This window comes from Pleurodeles waltl, chromosome 3_2 (genome assembly GCF_031143425.1).
Source record: "Pleurodeles waltl isolate 20211129_DDA chromosome 3_2, aPleWal1.hap1.20221129, whole genome shotgun sequence".
Taxonomy (NCBI): Eukaryota; Metazoa; Chordata; class Amphibia; order Caudata; family Salamandridae; genus Pleurodeles; species Pleurodeles waltl.
The window spans coordinates 124220732-124246285 of NC_090441.1; the positions used below are offsets into that span (position 1 = coordinate 124220732).

A 25554-nucleotide genomic window follows, 5' to 3' on the forward strand; every position below is an offset into this window, starting at 1 on the left:
GACAGTGATGACAACTGACAGAAAGCCCGCCTTCTCTGCCTTTCCATTGGGTGAGAGCAAAAGGTTATCCAGCAGTCATCCCACTTGCTTACTTCCAGACCATTGGACTAGCGTCCTGCCCTTTGGCCCATTTTGCTCAACTCCTATTGGTCGGTCTCTTCCTTCTTCGTTGCGAGGGTCACAACAACCGCTGTTTCCTGACTCATGTCTTCCTATTGGTACTCTTCAACTGCCAATACTCACGGTGATCTCAATTCACCCCAAATCGGATTTCCCTATTGGTGGAAGTCCCTTCAATTCTCCGCCCTCCCGCAGCCTCACAACAGTGTGGGCAGATAGCGGGGAGGCATGTTCCTCTGTGCTGGTTGCAATTGGTCGGATCCAAGCTCCATCAATATTGGGAGAGGCGCATCTACACGCCCTTCCTTTTTGATAGAGCGAAACCCAGGCCAATCCTACAGCCACTTAATCCTCCGCCTCCAATGAGATACCGGGCTAGGAGGTTGAGTTACGCGTGCCGGCCGTTTGATCCTTGTATCCGGCTGGAGTGCGCCAGGGGGGTCTTATCTCGCGCAGGGACCGTTGGTGACAGCGGTGGAGCTGGCTAAGCTGCCTGAAGACAACCCATCGGGAAGCTTGTTCGGACGCAGCAATTTAAAAAAATCTTGTTTTTCAATTATTGACAGCTTGACGCTCTCTCCCTGAAACAAAAAGCCGCCCTGGAGCGCTGGAAGGACTTCACACCAAGCACCCCCGAGACCCATTTTTCCTAAGCCTCTTTTTTTTTTTTTTACCTTCTTATATAGATATTTAGGTAATCAGGTAGTCAATACCGCAGGTAAATAAGTGCCAAAAATGATGATGATTTATTTGGTACCATCTATTTGGAGTCTTAGCGGCTGCTATCTTGAGCCGTCCACGACCTTTCCTAATCGCATGTTTTTAACTGTGTAGTGGGAACTTACGTTTTTAAATAATTTGGGACGAAAAAGATAAGGGATCCACAGGCTGGTAGTCGGAAGCAAGGAAACTTATAATTAACCTGAACATTAAAGATAAAAGCTTTGAAGAATTCGTATAAACACCCGGTAGACCAGGTTAAATAATATAGAATATAGCAAGAACGTACAAGTAGGGTATTATAGTATAGCGAAAGGGTATAATAATATAAATGAGAACTCGCTGTTAAATATATTAATATTGTGATGTGGAAGTAGAATCGTATAGTAGGATACATCTCTAACCCATCTGTAAAGTAAATACAGGTGTCTTGTAGAATATTTAGAAATCATTATACTTTCTAAGTGGAATACATATTTATACCTTTGTACTTGAAGGAAGGAGATTTGGAACTTGGGGATGGCAGGGATACGTGGTTTTGTACTTGTTGGTGATTTCACAGGGGGAATACAATAATTTGTTGTTTAAAAGTGATGGGAAAAACTTAAAGTATGGAGTTTTAGCAGCTCTTCGGCTGCACCGGGGGGTGGGGGATGAGTGGGTGGTTCAATTTAAGTGAAAAAAATGCCATTTTTGAGCTGTGCCGACTTCAACCATTTGCTTTTTGAAATGTGTGTATTTGGCTTTTTAAGTGCAGGTGTCTAGCATATTTTGTAGCTGAATGACAGGGTGACCCTGGGAGGGAAGGTGTTTTGTTTATTTCTGTTAAATGTCCCTTAGTGGCACAGCAGCCCATTTAAACATGATGGCAGCATACAATGGGGGGGCGTCTGGTCACCACCATCATCATCACCACCATCTCCCTCACCTACCTCCCCCACACCTGCACCACCACCTTCCGCATCACCTGCACCCTGGCTCAGCAGCGGCGGTGCACCCAGTGCAGCACCACACATCAGCAGCAGCGGCGGCAGCTGCAGCTGCTGCAGCCGCTATGTTGAACCCAGGGCAGCAGCAGGCGTACTTTCCATCGCCTGCACCAGGTCAAGCCCCTGGACCATCTGCAGCAGCTCCAGCTCAAGTCCAGGCAGCAGCCTCAGCAGTCAAAACACACCATCATCAGCACACACATCACTCCCAGCAACTGGATATTGAGCCGGACAGACCTATTGGTTATGGTGCTTTTGGTGTAGTCTGGTGAGTACTTGGATTTCAGATATTAAATTGTTAATTATTTTCCTTGAAGTAGTTTCCTTGTCAATAAAAAGGATTGCTTTATTACTTGGATTTATGTGCCTTACATTTGTACAGTTGACATGTGCCCCTGCTAATTGAGGAGTTGACAGTTTGGATGTTCCATTAATTTCACAAAGTTGGTGGTGATATAGATAAATACGTTTTTGTCAGTGTGACTCAATTGATAGCAGTGATTTCATTTAGCTGAAGATAGCATGATCCTATGATCTGTCTAAACACTTGATTACTGATTTATGTGTGTTGAACTGTATTGAAGGTCTTGCCTAATGTGGCAGGTTCTTGATCAATTGTTTGCATTTTTGATATTCCTTTGATGCTGTAAATGTGTGGTTGGATATCAGTAAAGATGAATGACAAATTGTTTTCTTTCAACCTTGCGCTGGAGATCAAAACCATACTGATTTTTAAAAAGGGCTTAGAAGCAGGCAGATAGTCATCATTTGACCCATTATCAATTTAAACTGTTCTATTTAAATTGTCTCCTAATGTCGTTATTAGGTTCACACTATTACTGATCTACCAGGCCTCCTGATATTGCTTCTCTTGTGCTTGCACCTTTTAAAAAAAAAAGAAAATAAAACCTGATTCTTGATAAGCTGCGGCCCATATAATTTGTCATCTGGGAAACTTAACACTAGTAGATTTCAGCAACAACTCTTTGTGATAACTTTTTAATTGGCTATTTCTTTAACACCTAATGTTGAACTTTTTAAATGCTGTTATGCAATAGTTGCTTAAGGTGTGGATAAACTGTAGGAAAAGTTACTTCCAGACTATGGGGATAGTAGGACCCCGACTTAGGGCCTCATTACGAACCTAGCGGTCTTAAGACTGCCAGGGTCGTGATGGCAGTTGGCCTGGTGACAATGTGGCGGTCTGACTGCCACATTGCGACTGTGGCAGTAGCACCACGGTCGGACTGCCACCACCGCCAGTTTCCCTCCATCTGAGGGACTGACGGTGCTGCCAGTACTAATCCGCCAGGGCGGCGCTGCAAGCAGCACCGCCCTGGGGATTACAACCCACTTCTCTGCCAGCTGTTACATGGCGGTAGAACTTCCATGTAACTGCTAGTGGAGAAGGGATGCATGGGGCCCCCTGGTCAGCCCCATTGCGATGTTCACAGTCTGCATTCAGTGAAGATCGCAACGGGTGCTGGTGCACCCTACGCACTGCAGTATTGCCTCTGGCTCTATTATGAGCCGGTGTCAATGTTGTAGGCTGTTCCCCTCTAGGCCAGCGGGCAGAAACGCTGTTTCTGCCCGCTGACCCAGCGGGGAACTCTCAATTGGGCCTGCAAGAAGGCAGCTGCACTGGCGTCAACCTGACCGTTGGGACTTCGTACGGTGTAAACCGTCCGCTGAAGTCATAATGACCCCCTTAATGTGATCGCTGTAGAACTCTCATGTTGGCCAAACTGTGGGCCTGATTTTGAGTTTTGCAGACGGGTTATTCCGTCACAAACGTGACAGATATCTCGGACGCCGTATTACGATCTCCACAGGCTATAGTGTGATTGTAATAAGGTGGACGGGATATCCGTCTTGCTTGTGACCGAATAACCCCTGCTGCAAAACTCTAAATCAGGCCCTATGGCTTACTGGTGATCCCTTGTCTTGAACAGTAAAATTGTACTTGATGAAAATGCGACGTGTTGTGAGTAACAGTATAAAACACACCAAATTTAAGTAAACATTTTTTTTTCTTAAACTGTAAAACAGAAAGCAAGGAAATGTGGTGAATGGTTAAAAAGATAAAAATGTTAAATACTTTTTTGAAAAACAAAACAGAAGGGGAAATTAGATTGACGGTCAAAGAAAAGTGCTCAAGATATGTCTGCCATTCCGTCTGAGATCTAAAGCCCCAAGTGATTGACTTGCAGGAACCTGCATTCGGATTGTAGATGGTGGTTTAGCCTAATATTGATGTTGACGTTTCAGGATAAATATTTCTCCACATTTCTATAACCAGCCAGTTGTCAATAGGAACAATGACCTATACTTCCCTGTTGTTACAGTTGGGGCTAATATAAGTATTTTTCCCTTGCCTCTTTTAGGCCCCTGTAAGCGCCACGTCGGATCTCTGATAGCAGGAATAGTATTAGTGCAACAAAGGCACTTCATTTTAGCAGCATGCACATGACTTGGCCTCAGTACACAGTGGAAATAAAACTCCATAATGCAAAAAGACCTAGCAGCAAACACAGTATTTCCAGCATTAACCTTTTATTGATGAAATTCACTGTATACCAAATGCACATTTTCTATGTTTGATGTCTCTACCAGCACTAACTAACGAGTCCGTCTTATTAAACTCTCTTTGAATATTGCTCTTTCTGCTTATCTTTTTGAAGAGATGCAAGACTTAACACGCATTGGTATTTTGAATTTTTAAAAAAATATATTTTTATTAAGTTTTCACTACAGATCTAATTTCGATAATTTGCATTTACTTTAACAGGATTTGGTTGATTTGATATAAGATATACATTCAAACAAACCGAAGAAAAAAAAGAAACAAACGTAACTTAGGTCTTATTATAATACTCAAAAATATTTGGCTGCTGTGTCTGGATGATGGATTTTTCAGTGTGGTATTAATTGCCACACACTTAGCTGCCTGGTTACACTCTACCCTGCTGGTACATGCTTTTTTTTTTTTTGTATGTGGTGTGGAGGTGGGGGGTGCCGGTCTGGTGTCCATTTGTGGCGTGTGCCGTAGTGGTGCTTATTGTACACATTCTAATTATTTACTCATCACTTGTGGATGTGGATAGTAGCGACTTAAGGGTGTGGGAGTGGGTGCTCTCTTGTCCAATATGATATGTCTCGCCCGGTTTGCTTTGTTATGTTAGAGGTGGTCGGGTGCTATCCAACCTCTCTCCAATGCTGCCTCTATGTCGTTCTTAGCCTCTAATCTATTCACTAAAGTTTCCCAGGCTTCGCATTCTGTGTGTTGTTGGCCCTCCCTTGCTAGTTTTCGCAATACCTGATATTCTGTGCGGGCCCAGCGCAATGTCAGGGTGTGCCAGGTTTTCAAATCTGGTGCTATGCTTTCCAATTCATAGCTATCAATCTTTTGTACATCACATATGCTAGGTCCGCAAACTTATGTAGATGCCTGTGTTCCTTTTCTCTCGGTCTCAGTCCTAATAAAAAGGATTTGGGGTCAACTGCAAGTACAAATCCCTTCAATTCTGAGACCTCTTCTACCACTCCAGTCCCTATTCACCTGGGCACATTCCCAGACCATATGGTAAAAAAATGTGCCAGGGGGCATTACATCTAGGGCAAGTTGAATCCAGTCCGGGGAACATGCGTTTAATCCTGGTGATAAGTACGTTTGGTGTGTGTAGTTGAATTGTGTATATCGAAATCTGGGATTTCTCGATACCCCCCGAGTATGGTATAAAACTTTCGGCCAGTCCTCTTGTGGTATCGGGCTTGGCAGAACTGTATTCCATCTATCCCTTACATTCTCCAGATTGGGTTCAGGGAATTTATTCAGAATTTTATATAAGTTTGACACTACTTTTATTTGATTATCATATTGCAGCATGTGATGCAGTGTGGGGGAGATCGCTGGTTATCGGTCTCCAGCCGCCCTTGCCTTCTTAATTAAGTGACATATAGCATAGTACGCTATGAATTGCCCTGGGTTCACTGCTGTGAGGGCTTGTATGGATTCAAATGTCATCAGTTTCCCCTCTTCAAAGCAGTCTCCAATCGACAATATGCCCGCCTCCGTCCAGGTCGTGAGCGAGTGCGTCCTAGCCGCGTTGGCCCATACCGGGATCAGTCCCAGTGGTATGAGCGGCGAGTAGGGGAGCACTTTGTGACCTTTTTGCATATATCTCTCCCAACATGAATGTGCCACTACCATTAACGGATTGTCAGATGCTCCCTTCGGTAGTTTATTTGTTAGCCAAGTGAACAGGGGTACTCCATGTAGTCGCACCAACACCCATGTGGATTCTGCCAAAGTGGGTCTGTGTATCCAATTCAGTATCCACTGTAACTGTGCAGCAGAGTAATCGAGTTCGAAGTTGGGAGCGCCCAGACCACCCGCATTAATTGGGTGCTGCAGTGTGGTGAGTGCGACACGCGCTCTGCCCTCTCCCCATATAAGCTGCAGCAAGGTATGGCTGGAACAGCAGGGCATAACCCTGGTGGTCCAACACCTGGCAGGTTCTCTGAACGCCAGGGCGGACTAACTCAGCCACTGATGCTTAGCGGATCACTAATGGTATCTCTATCCGGAGGTGGTGCAAGGACTGTTTCAGCAGTGGGGAGAGCCTTGGTTAGATCTGTTCGCTTCCATAGAGAACGCGCAATGTCAGCAGTTTTGCACGTTGGAGTTTCCAAGGGGGCTATCGCTAGGCGACGCTTTTCGTAACAAGTGGAGTTCAGGCCTGCTGTATGCCTTTCCGCCCATACCGCTTCTGCCCAGAGTTGTCAAGAACGACCAGGCTGAAGTAATCCTAGTGGCTCTGGATTGGGCACGAAGAGTATATCCAGAGCTTCTCAAAATGAGCATCAGTCCTCCAATCAGGTTGCCTCTGTGGGAGGATCTTCTGTCGCAGCAGAAGGGGAAGGTTCTCCACCCGAACCTGTCAACTTTGTGGCTTCATGCGTAGAAGTTGAGCGGCGACAGTTAATGGTTTATGACCTCCCTCCCGAAGTCTGTGATGTCATTCTGGCAGCCAGGCGTTTCTCTGATAAGTCGATTTACACCTGCTGGTGGAAACGTTTGGTATCATATTGTACAGAGAGGTCTATTTATCCTCTTACTTCTTCTCTGTCTAATGTCCTTCTGTTCATTCTACCACTCGCCCAACAGGGTTCCTCCTTAGGGATTCTTAAAGGCTATCTTTCTGCCTTTTGGGCTTTTCTTCGCTCGCTTAAGTCTCCCATTATACTGAGATTCTTAAAAGGGCTAGTACATATGTTTCTACCTACACCTTTTGTTATGCCCCAGTGGGACCTTCATCTAGTACTTACTTTTCTAATGTGTGCTCCTTTTTGAGTCATTACATAACTGTCCTCTCCGGCTGCTCACTATCAGTACAGCTTTCTTAGTGACGATGACATCTTCCAGGAGACTGAGTGAGATGTAGCTTTATCATTGAAACCGCCGTATCTCACAATATATCCTGATAAAGTAGTCCTCAGAACTCGTGCATCTTTCCTCCTCAAGGTGGTGATCCCTTTCCATCTGGGTCAAAATATCACCCTGCCCACCTTCTTTGCTCCACCGCATCCCTCTAAAGAAGAGGAGCGGCTCCATTGGCTGGACCCAAAAAGAGTGTTTTCGTTCCACCTTGACCGCACAAAAGAGTTTCCGGGTGGACGACCAACTCTTTGTGGGGTACGTTGGTGCAAAGAAGGGTCGGGCAGTTCAGAAACAATCCATTTCACGCTTGGTCATTCTCTGTATAAAAATTTGCTATGCTTTGGCTAAGAAGCAGCCTCCAGAGGGCTCAATCTACCAGAGGGAAAGCTGCTACCACTGCGTTGGCTCAAGGCGTGCCGGTACTTGATATCTGCCAAGCTGCAACGTGGGCTTCTTTGCACACGTTTGCAAGACACTACTGCCTGGATAGCCAGGTGAGGATAGAGGGGCATTTTGCCCATTCGGCCCTATTTGACTTCCTGGTGTAAAGTATATTCTCGCAACCCACCATCAGGAGTTATAGCTTGTGTATCTATTCTAAGGTAAGGAATATTCAGCTAGAAGTCTCTATCAGATGAACAAGTTACTTACCTTTTGGTAACAAATTATCTGGTAGAGACTCTATCTAGCTGCAGATTCCTTACACCCACCCAGGCCTCCCCGCTCTGCGGATATATACGTTATGCGTTTCATGATTTTTCCCTTTCTCAAGGGCATGTTTTTGCACTCAAGCAATCAAGAAAGAAAACTAAATAATTGTTGGTTCTTTCATGACTCTGTGCTTCTGGCGTGGGAAATTGTGGAAAAGAACAAATGTACGCGCGCCGGGGTGGTGCCTATATAGAAGACCGTGACATCACAGATGGCTCCAACGACGCCACGCAGAGCCGGACAACGCACGCGGATCCGAACGACACCACCTGACGGCGCGCACAGGGTACTGCTCAGCAGAAAGATTCGAAGTGGACGCCAGGGAATTCTAAGGTAAGGAATCTGTAGCTAGATAGTCTCTACCAGATAATTTGTTATCGAAGGTAAGTAACTTGTTCGTTTCTGAAATTTTCAGATTGTGTATATTTCCCATAAGTAGTTGAATAAGTCCATAGATAAATTCATGGCACTAAAATGTGTGGACTTAGTTTTTGGCATTTAATTTTAACATTTCATGTCTTTACTTGGATAATACTTGTTTAGCATCTTTTGCTGATAACAAAATTTGTGATTTATTTCACTTCCGTTCGATAACCTCTCTCTGAAAGGTTGGTAGAGCTGTGGATCGCATATATGTGGCTGTTTTAAAAGTGTAACCCCGTTTTTGGGTCAGGGGCTCGAGCACTCTAACGTGTTGTAATCTGTCTGTGGGCTTTTCAACCACAACCGCTGCATGCTCATCACTATCACTCATTCATGGGCTAGCCTTTCAAAAATCCTTTGTTAGCATTGGTAAATGCTTTACGTTTGTCCCTCCTTGTTTTGTTATTGCCTTGGCCATTGACACTTTTACATGGATAATTGCATAAAAGCAAACTTCTTTTTTCGTCTCTCCTTTGTGCTCATGCTCATGGTGGCCACAGCGCTTTAAATTGGCTTGCTTATGTCAACTGTTTTGCTTTTCATTTTCAATTTATGTGGCCAGAAAAGTCCAGTTCGGAACTTAGAACACTAATAGCTCTAACTTGAGCAAATGCGAGACCCATTCCATTGCAAATGCTTGTCCATTGATTGGCATGTATACATGTGTAGTTATGTTGATGGGTGAGTGGGTGAATGTGATCAAAAATCAACGGCTGCATGGTGGTGGGATGAATGAGTAAATGAAAAGCATGGATAATTAACGAGTGAGTGGGTGAGTACATGGATGAGTGCAGGTAGGTTACACATTATCACGAGAGCTGTGTTTGACATGTTTACTATGTAAGCACAGTGCAGGTTTTAAATTTTGAATGACATTTACAAAATTTAGGGATCTTCGGGGCTACAATTATGTTAACTGTATGCTTACGTTGTATATCAATAAATCTTTTTTTTAGAAAGAAAAGCTTGGTGGCAGCAGACGAATAGGTGTGAGAGTATATGCATCTATGAAGATCAAATCTCTCATCCGGTATCAAAACACACATCAAACCTTACATAGTCACGTGGTTTACTTTTTGGGTATGTGTACAGCTATGTTCATCTGACGCGGATGTGTTATGATGACAAGCGCCTGACCAAATTCTGTTCTATATAACACTCCACTGCCGGAAGTGGGCTGGTTTATAGTTTATTAAAACCCGAACAACCTTCTTTTTGTTGCCTGAAATCATTATGCACATTTACGCATATAGTGCATTGTCTCGAATACCTGAGTAGCTCCTGCAAGGTCAGGCCAACTCCATGAACCGAGGTGCTGCAGGTTTTGCCTCCTGAAGAACCATGCTGGTAACATGGAACATTGTGATTGAGCCAGTCTCTAACCATGTCAGTCACTGCACCCTGAACATTGAATTCTGAATACTTAATTGAAGTATGTATTTAGGGATGCTTAGGCAGATGTGTATGTTTTATATTAAATCAGAGAAGCTTGCTACCAATGTTTCAGATTATTAATTGCGCACAGAATATAAAAGTTAGGCCAAAGGCTTCCAGTGAGTCAAAGCTTATAAGGAGAACTAGCCATCATCAGATCTATAAAACCTGGTATCAAATTCCCCTGACCTGTTGGGGCCCCTGAGGAAGAAATGAGAGGGATGGGTGGGATCCCTGGAAGAAGCTGACTGGTGTGATGCATGCATGGCACCCAATATCCTGGTGGTATCGGCACTGCTCCGGCTGGTGCAATTCAAATACCTTCATCAGGCACACTTTAAACCCCTCCCGTCATGGAAGACTGGTAACCGCACTTCCCCTGCGTTCAACTTGCGCATCCATGTGGGGATTTCTACATTATGGTATGGTCGTGTCCGGTTATACAGAAGTACTGGAGCACCGTCATGGGTTCATTGCCCGCTGTGGTGGGGACACACATTGAGGCACACCCGAGAATTGTGCTGCCGGGCACATTGGAAGACGTGGGAGGGCCCAGGGAAGAAAGGACCCTGGTGGGAATAGGCACTGTGGTGGCCAAAAGAGGCATTGCCAGGGAATGGAACTCATCAACAGCCCCACCTATAACAACATAGACCAAAGGTGTGGACTGGTGCGCCACAATGGCGCTATATACGCCCAGGGGTGGTCACTGTGAATGTGAGAACATTTGGAGAAAATAGTGGACACACTACAGCCTGGACGGTTGAGAGAGGGGTTGTTCGGACCCAAGTGCTTGCTAATGGGTGAAGCTGTGAAGGTGGAGCGGAATGAGTTGCACTGCTCGCATGATGTATACCAAAGAAGAGCGCCTGTTTTCATTGTTGTTAAATCGAATAAAACAATACAAATTGTTTCTATAAAACAAAAACTGTCATCATACAGTGTAAGAACTTGTTTGGTAATATCCTGTCTGTAAGGTACCATGGTGCGCAGTCATGTTTCGCTCCTAGGGAGTCTTGCTGACATACCTTCAGAAAGATCTGTAAATACCCACACGTTTCTATGCCTGGAATGACCGCAAACCCTTCCTCTAGCCTTTATAGCTGCTTTGTGCGCAGATACACACCCACTTCTTTCTCTCTCTAGCTTTTTTTTTTCTTGTTATCTAGATGATCGAATTTGTGTATATTTGTAAATATCCCCTTTAAGAGGACAAAATCTAAAAATTCTAAGTTCTGTCATTCCTTTTGTGCCCACAAGTTAATCTTATGAGTTTAAATATTATTGAGTTTACAGCACACATGACCTTCTGACTGTGTAGTCCCAACCTAGTATACCTTGATCTCAACATATTTATGTTTTATAGTGATGACCCATACCTGTGGAAAATCTCATTTTGTTTTAAAAACTTTACAGTCTTGTTCTCAGTTTTTGGGTCGAGCGTTAGCGTTCAGCCTGCTGTATACTATAGAGTGAGTTCCAGCGTTTTCATTTGTTAGTTGCAGTGTCCTTCAGAAATCCTTGCTAGCTAGTGGTCAGTTCTGCCTCTTTGTCCGGCTTTTTTTTCAGCTTTGGGAGCAGCACAAAGTACTGTGAAATTACGCTACGTCCTGTTTATCTCTTCTGGAAGGGACTATTTTTTGGCATTTGCCTGTTTCACCTCAACAGCGTGGGTGCTTGTTCAGTTACTCCTCCCCACCAGCTCTCTCTGTAAACCTAAACGAACAGCAGAAGGGGGCTTTTCCAGGGCCAGTTCACCCTTGCTCTCTTCCTTTTGTTATTTTCAGTCTGTGTGGCAATAAAAGTCCAGTCAGTAATTTAGCTCTAACTCAAGCAAACACAAGACTATTGCATTCCAAATGCTTGTTATTAGTGGTTCTGGCAAATGTAATGAAAGCACGTGTCTTTTTTTTGTCCTGCAGAAGGAAACCCCCACTTCAGTGAAAAAAGTTTCTCTCTGCAAATAACAGAAAATACTCCTCGGGCACCGGGTATATTTTTATCTTGACAGAGCAGTCCCGGGCAGGAAAAATCTCTGGCAAAAGACCTGCTTCTAAGAAGGTGAGACTTTTGCCACTGTTTCCTGGCAATGTGCGGTCGGTCCCATCTAGGTTTTCTGATGGCAGAGCCAGCTGCGAGGTCGTTGTCGGAAACATGTAGTTTCATGACCTATAAGCAAGGTGAGGGAGCAGCAGGTCACAAGATTTATATGTAAGGTTTACATTTTTGTGTTTCAACTGAAAACAGCATGGATACGGGATTAAAATGATTCAGACTCGTTTTCCAAACACCGCAGTTGCTGGATAGCTGAGCGAGCCAAGGCACCGCACGTGCGGCCAAACATTGATGTAGTTCCCTTCTTTTCCAGATTGGGAGTGGTGTGGTGGAGATTTGAGTTTAAAGCTGGCAGCAGCTCCCTTCCTTGTCATTCTGCTTGGGGCTCAAAAAATCCCTGTGGATTCATTCGCTCAGCTCTGGGAAGAGGGAGACATCTCATGTCACTCCTAGCACTTCAGGATACAATGGTAGTCTGTAGGGTTACCTTTCTGGAGCTATGCAAGCACCTCCTGACAAACTGGTTAAACCTGTAATTCCTTTTGTACTGTGTGTTACTAGTGATTCACTACAGAGATTCTCATTCTGTGACGTGCCTGCAAAGCAGAAAAATGTAATCCTATGTATGACCAGTGTGCCTTCTGGTGCCCAAACCATCTTAAATTCCCGGGATTCCACCCTGCCACGCTCTACATGCATTACATATGTTTATGCAATGCATTGTAGCAAAATGAAATCTATCAAAATTACAAACAATTTTAAGGATAAACTAAGGAAGTCTTTCAACTTCCACCCATGTGGCTATCAGGCAAATACAAATCTACTAACAAATTTAGTAATTTTTGGATAGCAATGTGACAAATGCAGACACTCATTGTCTGCTGCAAAATATAAGTCCCCAGAGCAAGGTCCAACCTTCTTGAACCAAAACCGGATTCAGTTATTGTGTCAGCTTTGTAGAAGAGGCACAATCAGTATAGTAAAAAGGTGGATGCTGCTGAAAATAATATCTTTGGTACCGTCTTCACACTGCTCAAAGCCCCAAGCGCTATAGTTCCCATAGGAAGGTATGCCTACTCCATAAGGAGAACTGTACAGAGGTTTGCATCTGAGCTTCCTAAGGACTGTAAACTTGATTTATTTTCAGGAGATTCTCTAGGAAGGCCTATTGTTGGCCAGCCCAGCCAAGCCAAGCCACAAGTGTAGGTATCAGCTCAATAGAGCTGGTTATATCTAGCTTTTGGCATGTTATTACATCAAGAAGGCCGTCATGACTTCTTATCGCATCTTTGAAGCCTGAAGCACAATAAAAAAAGTGTGAGCTTGCTTTTTCAGACAACATTCTGTTTGGTCAGCACACTGAGGAGAGACGAAAACAGATGAAAACAGAAGCAGATACCTATAAAACGGTGGGTCTAGAGAAGTGCAGGACATTTTTCAGAACAAACTAATAAGTACTGTGGCTATTACCACAGACCGGGGCTTCAAGCCCCTTGTTGGCCATACGAGCTTCACTAACAGCTACAGCAATAGCAGCAATCTAAGTACATGCACCATCCGAGATGAGTTTCCAAGTTCAAATCTGCTGGTGTACTCTCTTTTCAAAGCACAACCTCCTTCAGTTGCACCAACTTCAGCACGAAAACACTGCATAGCCGACCTGCACAAGGAGACCTCCTCACTACCAGGCCCGGCTTAAAAGCTGGTGGCGTCTAGTGGAACAGTCTTTGTTGGCGCCAGGTGCTGCTGCGCCGGTCACACCACCGTAGAGCCAGCCCTGTTCACTACTGAAGACTGGAGCAATTGAAACTGACCCCCCCTCACCGAAGGGGAAAAAACATCTATTATTTTTAGGGTCGAGCCTGCGTATCGCTTTTGAGACGCTGTAGTAGTTAGAAAAGGACTCCGAGCTCCACTCATGTCACGTCAGTGTCTTTCATTGGTTAGTGGGCTTGCCTTTTAAAATCTGCTTGCTTTCATTAGTGGAAGGCATGCATACGTCATGCCTTTTCCAGTGGTTATCCCTCCTCGAGCGCAGCAACCAAGTACTGAAAACATACGAAGCTCGATGTTTTCTGTCCGGTTTGCGGACTACTTTTTCTCTTTTTTTTGCAGCACGATCTCGCTTGTTTAGCAGCGTGATCATGCTCGGTTTGTTTTTTTCCATTTAATGAGGCAAGAAAAGTCCGGTTGGGAGTTTACAACTGCTAATAGCTCTAACTCGGAGAAATGCGAGACCCGTTGCATTGCAAATGCTTGTTTCTCTTTGCCTTAAGGCACATCAATATTTGCCACATGATGTACGGAAATACTCGAGGGAGTAATACGTTTGTATTGCGATCGTGTAGCCGAACAACACAATCAGCCTCTTATAGTAATCATCTTAAAAAGATATTATATCGTAACTCGTCAGCCTCTAGAAATTAGTGTTTTAGACCAGCATGGCTATCATTAACATGTTAAACTGTATGAGCTTTGTTTTATTATTTATGGGTTATTTCTGCAGATTGTTACATTTTAGTTTAATTTACCCTTTGCACTTAATGGAATCTCAAAGCATGAGATCCGTGGCCATATGGCTTTCACAAGAAATTAGAACTAATTTCTAAAGTCGTTTTTCTGTACCACTTCTTTACCTTTTGTTGTGGCAACAGAGCGCTTTCCATCCGGTCGTACATGTTACTACTTCTGTAAGCATGGGTAGAAAAAGGGTGTCTGATGCGTTGTTACTCATCAGTGTTTTGATGTAGTGTGTGAGGATTGAGACTTGACTTCGCATCACGTAAGGTGTCGTACTTATGGAGTGATAAGTGAAAGGAGTGTGGACATATCTTCAGAAGCTACAAATGCAAACTGGTCAGTGGGACCTTTTTTGTTATAATTTTACTGTACTGAAATCTTTGTGGTAGACAATGGGTCATATTCTCCATGGGAGCAAATTCCAAAGCTTGCATATCTCTACAGAGGAATAACTTCCCAGCTAATGAGGTTTCTGAAAAGGGAAAGTTTTCAAGAGTGGTACCATTCTCAGTCTGAAGTATCTCCTTTTATTATATACCTGAGTTTGAATTGTAGGAAAGCAGGTCCATCCGTTCGACTGTTGAGTGAATGCAGAGAACTTTGAATTGTATCCTTCTTGTCACTGGTAATCAGTGTAGTGCCTTGAAGGAGCGGGTACTGTTATTCCTTCTACTTCGATTTAGCCCTTTTCTGACATTTGAATTCTGGTTTATTTGTAGTTGCAGAGTCATGTTTTTCTGTAAGCTCGGTGTTGAGACTGTACAATCTAGACGTGATGTCATTGGAGAGAGTGATTACAGCATCTTGTGTGTGAGCCCTACTAAGGGGAAGACATGTTTTAGTACTCTCATTGTGAAGAATGAATCTTATAACTTTGCTGATTTGAGATGGGAGGGGGAAATTTGAGTTCATAATCGCACCAAAGATTTTCGCTGCAGTCAATGCATTTGTTGGCTGTCCCATTTCCAAGAGTCAAGAAGAGATAGTGTTTTGATTTGACCAAAATCTGAAGATCATTGTTTAGTGTTTTGAGGAGTTAAGTTTGCAATACTTCATTAGCATCCACTGTCCCAGAGCTATTAGGCGTTTCCAGAGGTCAGATGTCTTGACTTCCTATGTCCATCCCAGTTTTAAAATGACCTAGTGTCTTCAGCTGAAGCAGGAACTTCACGAGGTCAGGAAAGTGGGGTCGGGGCATTGGGCAAATATTAAAGAGAAAGGGCATCGTTTTTGGAGCTCTGAGGGACAAACGCATAGCAAGTGTAGGTTGTGGAGTTTAACAATGGTAGTCAGACCAGACAGAGACTAACACTGATTCAGGCCTTCCTGGTCTAAGTTAGTTTGTCTGACCATCCATTTTATGCAGTGGCTTGAAATCTTGTCGTAAGCTGCCTTATCAGTGATTTTACCTTGTAAAGGCTTAATGGCACATTCTGAGTCTAGAAGGAGTAGTGTCAACTCCTTGGAGACGCTGTACTGACTTTCAAAGATGCATTTACAAGGAACTGTTATTCAAACCAGGTGTTGGCCAACGTGATTTGCAATTTGTTGACCTAATAAGATTTGAAGCTTGAGTCAACCTATCTGAATTCACGTTTTTGGCTTCCTTGTCACAGCATATTTCAATAGTGTGGGTTGAGATCAGTCTGCCTGCCTCCATTGACGCAAGTGAGGCAGGCCGACCGCACACCTCCAAAAATAGCATTCCCTGTTGTTAAAACAAGCTCCTGTCGGTGGTAGCTTTAGCTGTAATATTAGATTTGCAGCCTTAGGGGTGAAAATGTAGGTTTGTGTTTTAGTGATTCTTGTCTTGTAGTCAACACCTGGATCTTGTTGGGGTTTGGTGTACTGTGTTAGGCTGCTGGATTGCTGTCTCTTGGATACCTGAACATGCCTTAATATTAATACAACACTATCCTTTCTGGTCTGTTACATTACGTTACATATTTTTTCTCTTTGAGTGGACATCAGTGGATCCACTATTATAAGATTCATGCTTGGTTATATCCTTTATTGCAGGTTTGGTTGTTTTTGTCATTGAGAATTATTTTCAATCTGCCAAAAGTCAGGTTCAGTTTTGCATTGTTAGTGGTGACACATTATATGCCCTTTTGGGGAACCCTGTGAGCATTTGTGCCTGAATTTTTTGATTCATGTGTTACAGTCTTAAAAAACAAATTCCCTTTCCAAAACAATAACAATGTTTGCCTGCTCTCTCCCTCTCTTAACTTTGGTATGACCCAAAGAATAGCATTGTATGCAGCACTCTAAATCAGTGGTTCCCAACCTTTTGACATCTGTGGACCCCCACTTTATCATTACTCGAACCTGGTACCCCCACTGAATCATTATTGGAATCTGGGGACCACCTGCTGAGTCATTGCCGAAGCTGGGGACCTAATTTGTTAATATTAATATTTTTTTAATTTTCTAAGCAGTCACAGACCCCCTGAGGAGGCTTCACTGACCCCCAGGGTTTCCCGGACCACAGTATGGGAACCACTGCTCTAAATCCATTCCTAAGATCTCTGCACTATACAACATCTTAAACAATAGATCACGCAAATGAATCCACAAACCATGTTCAGATGGAAAACAGTAACACCTCCAACTGTACTCTCAGGAATTCCACCTGGCATATACACTAGTCTGAGCGACTTCACAAGGTCAGAAAAGTGCAGTTCTGGGTACTTGAACAGCGGTTGATAAATTCTTTAAGTTCTTCATCTACCAGATCACTGCACCAGGAAGAAGGTCATTTTTATGATGAGATGCTCAAAGCACCTTGAGCTAAAGCGTGTAAGTGGAAGGTGAATTCATGGGTTTATGGGTTCGCTAAGTTCAAGACGTAGAACAAGCCCATACTTTTTACCAGATTCACTCTGTGGACTTTTAAGTCCACATGTTGGTGAACATTTTGGTGATACTGGGATTTAGGCATACATCACTGCCCATTATAAATGTATTGTCATAGCTTGTTTAGGGGTCCCGGGCAAATCAAAGGTTACTGAGCTAGAATAATGACATCTTGCCCCCACACTCACGACAAGGCTTAAAACCCGACTTTCTCTGCGACATTCTTACTGTAGCGAAGGACTACGCAGCAAAAATACACTGTAACCACGAAAGTAACAGTTGCTCCCTCGAAGATAACCGTTTCGAATGCACGGAAAAAAGGGAACTGACGTCGGCACGTCGTCGAGGACCTCTTATTGCCTGTATGACGTCAGACGGCGTCGCGTGGCTGGAATGACGTCCTCGTCGACGTGCAGAGACTAGGAAGAAGATTTCCGTCGAATGCTGGCGCCATGGGAGTATTCATTAGGTGAGGAATCGACAGGTAGCTAATGTATCCACCAGAAAAGTCGTTACCGAAGGTAAGTAACTCGTTCTTCTGGGAGCATTGCATGTAGACTCCTATTGTTAAACTTTTCAAATGTGTGTCAATTTTTTTTTACTGGAACCACTGGCAGTAGTGAAGTCTGAGGTTACAACAACATGTATTTAGAGGGCTCACCCTAATAATAAAGGCTTTGCAATAATGAACCATAAATACAAGTACAAACAGCATAAACCGCATAAACAGATGGACACACATTACCTCAATTGCAGACAATTATCTTCCCTGCTCTATAATGTGGTACTGTAAACTGGCAGCCAAAGGGTTTGTGCTGCAGGGGGGTGGGCATACTTGTTGGAAGGACAAAATAAACATCAAATATGAGATGTAAAATGGATTAAGGTACTGCATGCTCAGTCCAGACCCACAATCTGCTTCTCAGACCAGTCAATATACCTGCATAATCTTTGTCCTGTATGGAGTGAGTTAAAAAGCCAGTTGAAAGGAACTGGCAGAACTTGGTAAACAGGAGAGGCCAGTTGGTAACTCTCCTACATAAAAAGGCCTGCTTCTTTTACTGAAATTCATTGCTGTCATTATCTGACATATCTTCCCAGTCGATTAAGGTGACCATAATCACTCTGAGAAAGAGGGGGTACACTTGAAGAGTCTCTCTACACCACAGAGCCCCGCTCTGGGCAACATGCTGTTTCACAGATCACTTCTCCTTAGTACACATTGATGATTTTTATGTATCCAAGTGGTGTAAAATCAAGTGTCTACTGAAATAAGCTGTGAGGGGAACTTGGGGCATGGGTGCATGCTCTTCTCGAGTCATCCAGATGGACCTTTCCTTGCCAGCAGCTCTACTGTAATCTTCCAAGGACCTGGGCTTGCAGGTTCATCCACAGGTTTTGTTTGCCATTTGATATGGTGCATATGTTGAGTGTAAACATTTTAGTTTTCCTTTTGATGATTGTTTGGCTCTGTCAGACCTTGTTGTTCTTTTTGTTTATTAAAAATGCAATCAGCAGCTTGTGAGATTACTTTGGCTAATCCATTAAATTCTGTCCTGCTATTAGGCCACCCACCCCCACACCTCACCCCAAAAGACACCAACACTTTTGCTTCCCTGGATGGGTGGTACTTGAGGTGCTTACTGTGAATCTGTCTTTCTGGGGAGGGGGCATAGGGGCAGAAAGCACACTAGACAGAAGGGATGTATTTTAAATAAAATGTTATAGGGGCAACACACCCTGTATCTGGCCTGACTCCTACCCCTGAATGCACCACTGTCTTTCTGCCCCTATTTAAATGACATATTGGATTGGCTTACTCCCTCCCCCCCCAATCTGGCCTGCTGAGGAGAGAGCTCATGAGACATCAGAAAGTTGCAAAAAAAAAAAAAAAGAGAGAGAGAAAAATAAAATAGTAGGCTCTCGGCGTCCCACCCTTCATAGGGCTTGACCTCAGCACCTAGATACTCCAACAGTGCTCTGGGGGTGAGTGGTTGAATTATCCCCATTCATTTCCTGGGGGGTGGGGCGGCAGAAAGGCCACAGGATGCCAGAGATGTTGAAGAGAAAACATTGGGTTGGGATGCGGTTAGTGCTGGCATTAGGCTGCACCTCCACCAGTACATTCCCCAACCGTCACCTGCCCTCCAGAAGCCTAGAGCAGTCCTATTCCAGTAGGAATCGAGAGGACATTTTGATTATTTTAGGCACAGTTTTGATGAAATTGCCAACAAAGACCATCAGACACCACATCCAATTTTTGACCACTTCCTGATGCAGACAGTAGACAAGTTGGGGTATTGTGTTCCTTGAGGTAGTTGTAGGAAAGCTGGGTTGTAAACATTTTATGCATCCCTGCAGAAATTTACCTCTCAGACATTTGAGGAAAATTTATGATTTTAGCCAGAGTTTGATGTTTGCCCACATGTAGGTAAGGAAAGTTGGGGCTATCCAGGCAGGTCACATGACACTTGGGTGTCTGCCGCAAAGTTGCATTTTGTGGCTTTTTTTGTCACAGGATATAGGCACAGCAACACAAGTGCAAAAGCTGTAAGAATCATATGGTAGAATGTGCAGGCTCCAATTCAGAGGTGCAACAAGTAACCACTATTCGTAAACTCAGTATTTTGGGCCCATTTCATAAATGCATAGGCTTCCTGCATATCCATTTTTCAGTCATTACATTTTATATATTTTTTGTTTATTTCACTTTGGGTATTTTTTAAAGTGCTGTCACTCCGAATGGAGTCTCTTGGTACTGAAGGTTTTAAATCTGTTTAGCAATAGAGCACATAAATCAGTTAGAGAAAACTCAAGTCCTTAAAGCTTTTCTAAATTGTCTCAACTATAGTTGGTTGCGTATGTCAAACGATTGAGTTCCACAATTTGGAACCTTTAGTTCTAAAACCTCTGCCACCCCATTTAGCAGACTACAAGCTGAGAATTGCAAAGTTTGCCTTAGTGGAAGATCTGAGAGTACATTGTAATTGTTTCTTCTACGAAATTGTGAAACCGGTCCCTGATAAATGTAACCATGCAAGAGTCTTTTAAAAAATCTGTTATTTAACTGTCAGCCAATGAAGCTGCTGAATATAGTTAGACTCAGAATCATATTTCACCTGATTGCTCACTGAAACATTTTAGTTTCCTTTGAAGAGGATTTATGCATTTTTGTGGCAAGCCCAGATATGCTTTGCCATTTTTATGTAAGCGAGACAGCACAAAAGCATTTGCAACAAGTAATTCATAGGACAGAGGTAGGAACGTCCAGGTTCATTGTAAGGTTCAAATCTGATGGAAGCAGTATTTTGGGATATTGAAAACATAATTTTCCACGTTTACTTGGTGTTAGTTATAACCATAAGATCTTGCATAAGCACGACTGGTCTGGTAGTCTTCCACATTTACTGGCCATTGAGTGGAGTCCCTTTGATTCTCTTTGTTAGAGATAGTTAGTATCCCTGTCTTAGTTGGGTAGAAATTCAGAAACGTTTGACCCGTTCATGAAGCTGTGACATTCATGTTGGATGGGAGACCTGTTCTAGGGCTGATTGGGTCTTGTGTTAGCTTACTCAGGGTGTGGAATTTAACAAAATATCTACTTGTCCATGGGACAGGCTGCATCCTAAATCTGCTTGTCCTGTAAAAAACATCCCCTTGTCCCTTTAGGGCCAATTAGTGCAACGACAAATTATGGCAACAGTTTCGTTATATAATAGCTCTGAAACTAGCCTGTCTGATTATGCCAGGGCTCATACAATTGTAAAGTAGAAATACTACCAATTTCCTTTTGCCACCTTTTCACAGATCACATACTGGAGCCGGCAGTAGCAGTGAGCAGTAGTTCCAGGGATGGAATGCCTATATGTATCTGTGCAAACCTACTAACTTGCATATTTTAGGGATTTTCACAAGCTCTTCTTTGGTCTTTTTCTATACTGAAAAATGTTGGAAATGTTCTCCTGGCAAGGGCAAAAGTAAAACTCCCCATGTTTGGGAACAAAATGGTTAGAGGAAAGTGAACTTGTAAACGTTCAGCAGATATCTGTCTGAGCAAATCTACGCATGCTTAGCTGCTCGTGCTAAAATGTAGTTCACAAGTATTTTCTAGGAGTACGATTTCCTGGCCTACTTCTATAAATTCTTGTGAATTCACAAAAGTCACAAATCTGCACTAATGCAAGGACATATACTGGGTGCACTTTTGCAACTTTCTTTATGAATTGGGCCCCTAATTAGGTCTGATGTTAACCCCAACTTTTTGTTTTTATTAAAATTCGATCTATCTATAACTGGCTTCACTGTGTGTGACAACATTCTGCTCTTTCACAAGGAGCCTATCTGCACACAAAGTAGTTTTGTTCAGTGCCAGGGACTTATGAGCAATGTGTGCTTTTTAAGACCAAAAAATACTTTTTCTTTCTGCCAGTGTTTATTATAAAGGCGCAGGCCCGGCAGCTCCCACAACAAATAATTTCTTACAAAAACCATGTCAAAACAAGACCTGCATTGGCAAAACCAAAAGGCTGACCACCAATGTTGGACCTATTGGCTTTGTCAATGCTTGTTTATTTTCATGTTTCCCATACTCTTGTTAAATATGATTCCACTGATTTACCATTATGAGCTTTTTTTTAAAGCATGCATCAACACATTTTACTGAAGGATGCGTCAAAGAAATTTCACAGAGTAGCAAAACCTTTTTTTCCTAGTAGCATTTTTTGTGAACATTTTATTTTGAAAGCTAATAATCAGACTTGCTTTCAAGCTTCTTCAAATATTTGCATCTGATCAGAGAACATTCTGGGAGCATTATAGGTAGTTTCATACTGTTAAACTTTGCAAACATCTGTACACATAATTATAATAGAACCAATCTCTTTAGTGCAGTCCGAGCTTACATTTCCTTAAAGCCATCACCTTAATAATAAAGGCTTCGCATAAATAAACCATAAATAAACGTTTGAACACAATTAACGTATGGACACAAATATTACTCTAACTTCAGACAATGCCCATCCCTGATCTGTTATGTGGTACTGTAAATTGGCAGTCAAAGGGTTTGTGCTGCGGTTGGGCCTACTTGTCCTAAGGATAAAATAAACATGAAAACTTGTAGCCCTTGACCCCAAACAGTATGTCTAGAGTATCATCAGCCAATAAACAGTTTTTAAAGTGTAAGCAGAAGTGGAACTTAGATATTAAATAGAATGTCTTGATGCCTGTTGGACTTCCCAGTAGAGAGCAGTGGACCTCAAAGTCAAGGGACCCATACAAAGGTATGGAAACCTGTCCTTGATGAAGGATTTGAGCCAGGAGGAAGCCTTCCATGTTAGTTAACATGCATCAAAAAGACCTGATAATCTATTGTATCAAATGCAACAGAATGGGTATTACTGCTTCTGAGCTGCCGCTGTCTGCAGTCTTCTTGAGAGCATGTGTAGCTGCTTTCATCACAGCTTCAGTTCTGAAGCCTGAGCGAACCACTCTCTGCGTTGTTTCCAGCAGATTATGGTTTTCTACATACTTGTTATGCTTTCACTGTAAATGGTGTACCTTGAGAGTTTGCTAGTCTACTTTGCTAGTTAGGTGGTGCACTGCTGTCGAGGTTATGATAGGGTTACTGGTTCATATCAAGAAAAGCAGTGTAGGACAAACAAATCCAGACCGTGAGGATGCTTGGGTTCTAATAGGAGGACCAGAATTCTCTTTAAAACTGGCTGGAGCTGATATTTCATTCTGTTATTTGAATGTCGTCTCATATTCGTTGTGAGGCACAGTGGCTGCCGTTCCGCAAAAAGAGGACAAGCTTATTCATTAGGTATCTCTAGCCCACTTCCAGTGTTTCTGATGGGTCTCTCTGGTAATCTGCAAGTTCCATGGCTTAGAAACCTAACAGTCGTACATGCACTTAATCTATGTCGAAATTAAAATGATTTGTTATAAAAATCTAAACCTAACAGTTGTACATGCACTTAATCAATGTCGAAATTGAAAATATTTGTTATAAAAACAAATCACTTGTTTTCTTCTTGATTATTTTATTAGGCTTGGGTGAAATTTCCATTTGTTTGTGTAGTGTTGCATAGTTAAGGTAATTTAGCATTGTGCTTGTTATGCAAAATTCCTGAAATTACACACGTTGCATAACTACTGCTGTTCACCGCACACATTTATCATGAGCAGAGGGAAACAACACAAAGGACTAGAAGACGAGTAAAGTGGCTGCTGTTTGCGGTGTTTTTTTTTCTCCTCATGAAATGCCCTCACTATGCAATTCTCGCGAAAATATAGGGGGTCATTATGACCCTGGCGGCCGGCGGTAAGGTGGCGGTAACACCGCCAACAGGCTGGCGGTGTTCTGCCAGCAATTATGACCGTGGCGGAATTGCCACGGCCATACCGCCAGCCCCTCCAATATCCCGCCAGGATTCCGCCTGGCGGTCATAATCCCCAGGGCAGCGGTGCAAGCACCGCTGCCCTGGGGATTGAGTCCCCGACCGCCAGCCTGTCCGTGGCGGTAAACACCGCCATTGAAAGGCTGGCGGTAAGGAGACTTGGGGTGCCCCTGGGGGCCCCTGCACTGCCCATGCACTTGGCATGGGCAGTGCAGGGGCCCCCTGGCATAGCCCCGTCGCGCATTTCACTGCCCGAATTTCGGGCAGTGAAATGCGCGACGGGTGCTACTGCACCCGCTGCACATCAGCATTGCCGCTGGCTCTATTACGAGCCGGCAGCAATGTTGATGTGACATTTCCGCTGTGCCAGCGGACGGTAACACTGTTACCGTCCGCTGGCCCAGCGGAAATGTCATAAAAGGGAGCCAGGAATACCGCTGGCAATGGCGGTATTCTGTCTACCGCGGCCTTGGCAGTCTTTTTGCAAGACCGCCGAGGTCGTAATGACCCCCATAGTGTCAAAAGCCAGTTTTGCCTTTTGCTTAATTACATTTTACTGCAGTTTCATGCATTTACTCAAATTCAAAATATGCCCATGCCTAGTTTTTAACATAAATGCAACAAGTTGTGCTTGGTGGCATTTTATACATTGTAAGTTACAAGTAAAAAAAAATCAAATATAAAATGCCAATAACTTTGATGAAACTTGAAAATTTGTCAACGTGTTGTATAGAAAAGGACAGTCTGAATAAAGGTTTTCAAACAACACGGAAGTATTTAAAAAGTTATTTCTCAAAATTTGCAGAAAACATTCAGACCTTTAGCTTATCCAATCGAAATGCCAGGTGTTGCTCACGGAGTGAAATACAGAGGCCCTGATCATAAGCTGAATTCCACGTGGGAATTCCGCTCAATCGTGAGTGAACTACTGTTTCTGTACCTGAATTTACTGGAATTTACTGGATGTGGGAAATTTTGTCTGATCTGACTGGAAAATGCAGCTCATAAAACTGCCTGGGAAGTGGCTACAATACAGCTCGCTTCTATTCCCTGGCCTCCACTCTAACCTACAAGTCACATGGCAAGCAACTAATGCTCATCCTTGCCAAACTATGCCCTTTTTCATGTCACCATTGCACGCTCCTACTCTAAGTCCTACCCCAGACCCCACTTACATTTCCCAAGTGCTTGGAAGCAGTTAGTAGGTATTAATCGCCTAAGAAAATGCCTTCTAAAACAGTGTCTGCACAGTTCATTCCCATTATGTGGTTATTAACTTGCAGTTGCACTGTACTAGTTGGGAATTTGTTAGACTTGTCAGCCATACATTTTGACTTCACCCCACATTTCACCAAACATTTTGACTTCACCCCTCCTATTTTTGCTGATCTCGTTTTTGTTAGCCTTGGGACTCTGAACTTTACCACTGCTAACTGGTGCTAATATGCTTGTGCCTGCTCCTTCTAAACATGGTAGAATTGACCTACACTCAATCAGCACATTTCATTTATTTGTCAGTCTCTTGTAAAATGGTACTTCATGTACTCCGGGCATTTAAATTAAATGCTACTTGTGGGCCTGAAGCACGTATCGTATCACTTCAGTAGCCCCTTAAAACATGTTTCAGGCCTGCTATTGCTGTCTGTGTGAAGGCAGTTTTAGACTGCCTTTTCAACCTAGCAAGATAAACCATTTCCTTTTTTAATACATATGTCACCCTAGGGTAGGCCCATAACAGCCCATAGAGCAGGCCTGGTAGTGAAAAATCCCTAAAATAGTTATTTGGTATTGCAAAGGTTCTCTCTCCCGTAGGACAACATTGCGTTTCCCTACCACACTTGCTAAGAGAGAAATTTCAATTTGGAGCAGGTAGACAGGTTGAGTTTAG

General features: G+C 43.3%; 1 protein-coding gene across 1 annotated transcript in view; it reads left to right on the plus strand.

Annotated features, from left to right (window-relative positions):
* The first annotated feature begins 414 nt into the window (after positions 1-414).
* Positions 415-25554, plus strand: part of NLK (nemo like kinase) — a 762154-nt gene continuing 737014 nt past the window's right edge. Inside the window, exon 1 of the mRNA XM_069226972.1 lies at positions 415-2097. Coding sequence (XP_069083073.1) covers positions 1670-2097 — 428 coding nt within the window. The 5' untranslated portion in view covers positions 415-1669. The remainder of the gene's footprint in view (positions 2098-25554) is intronic.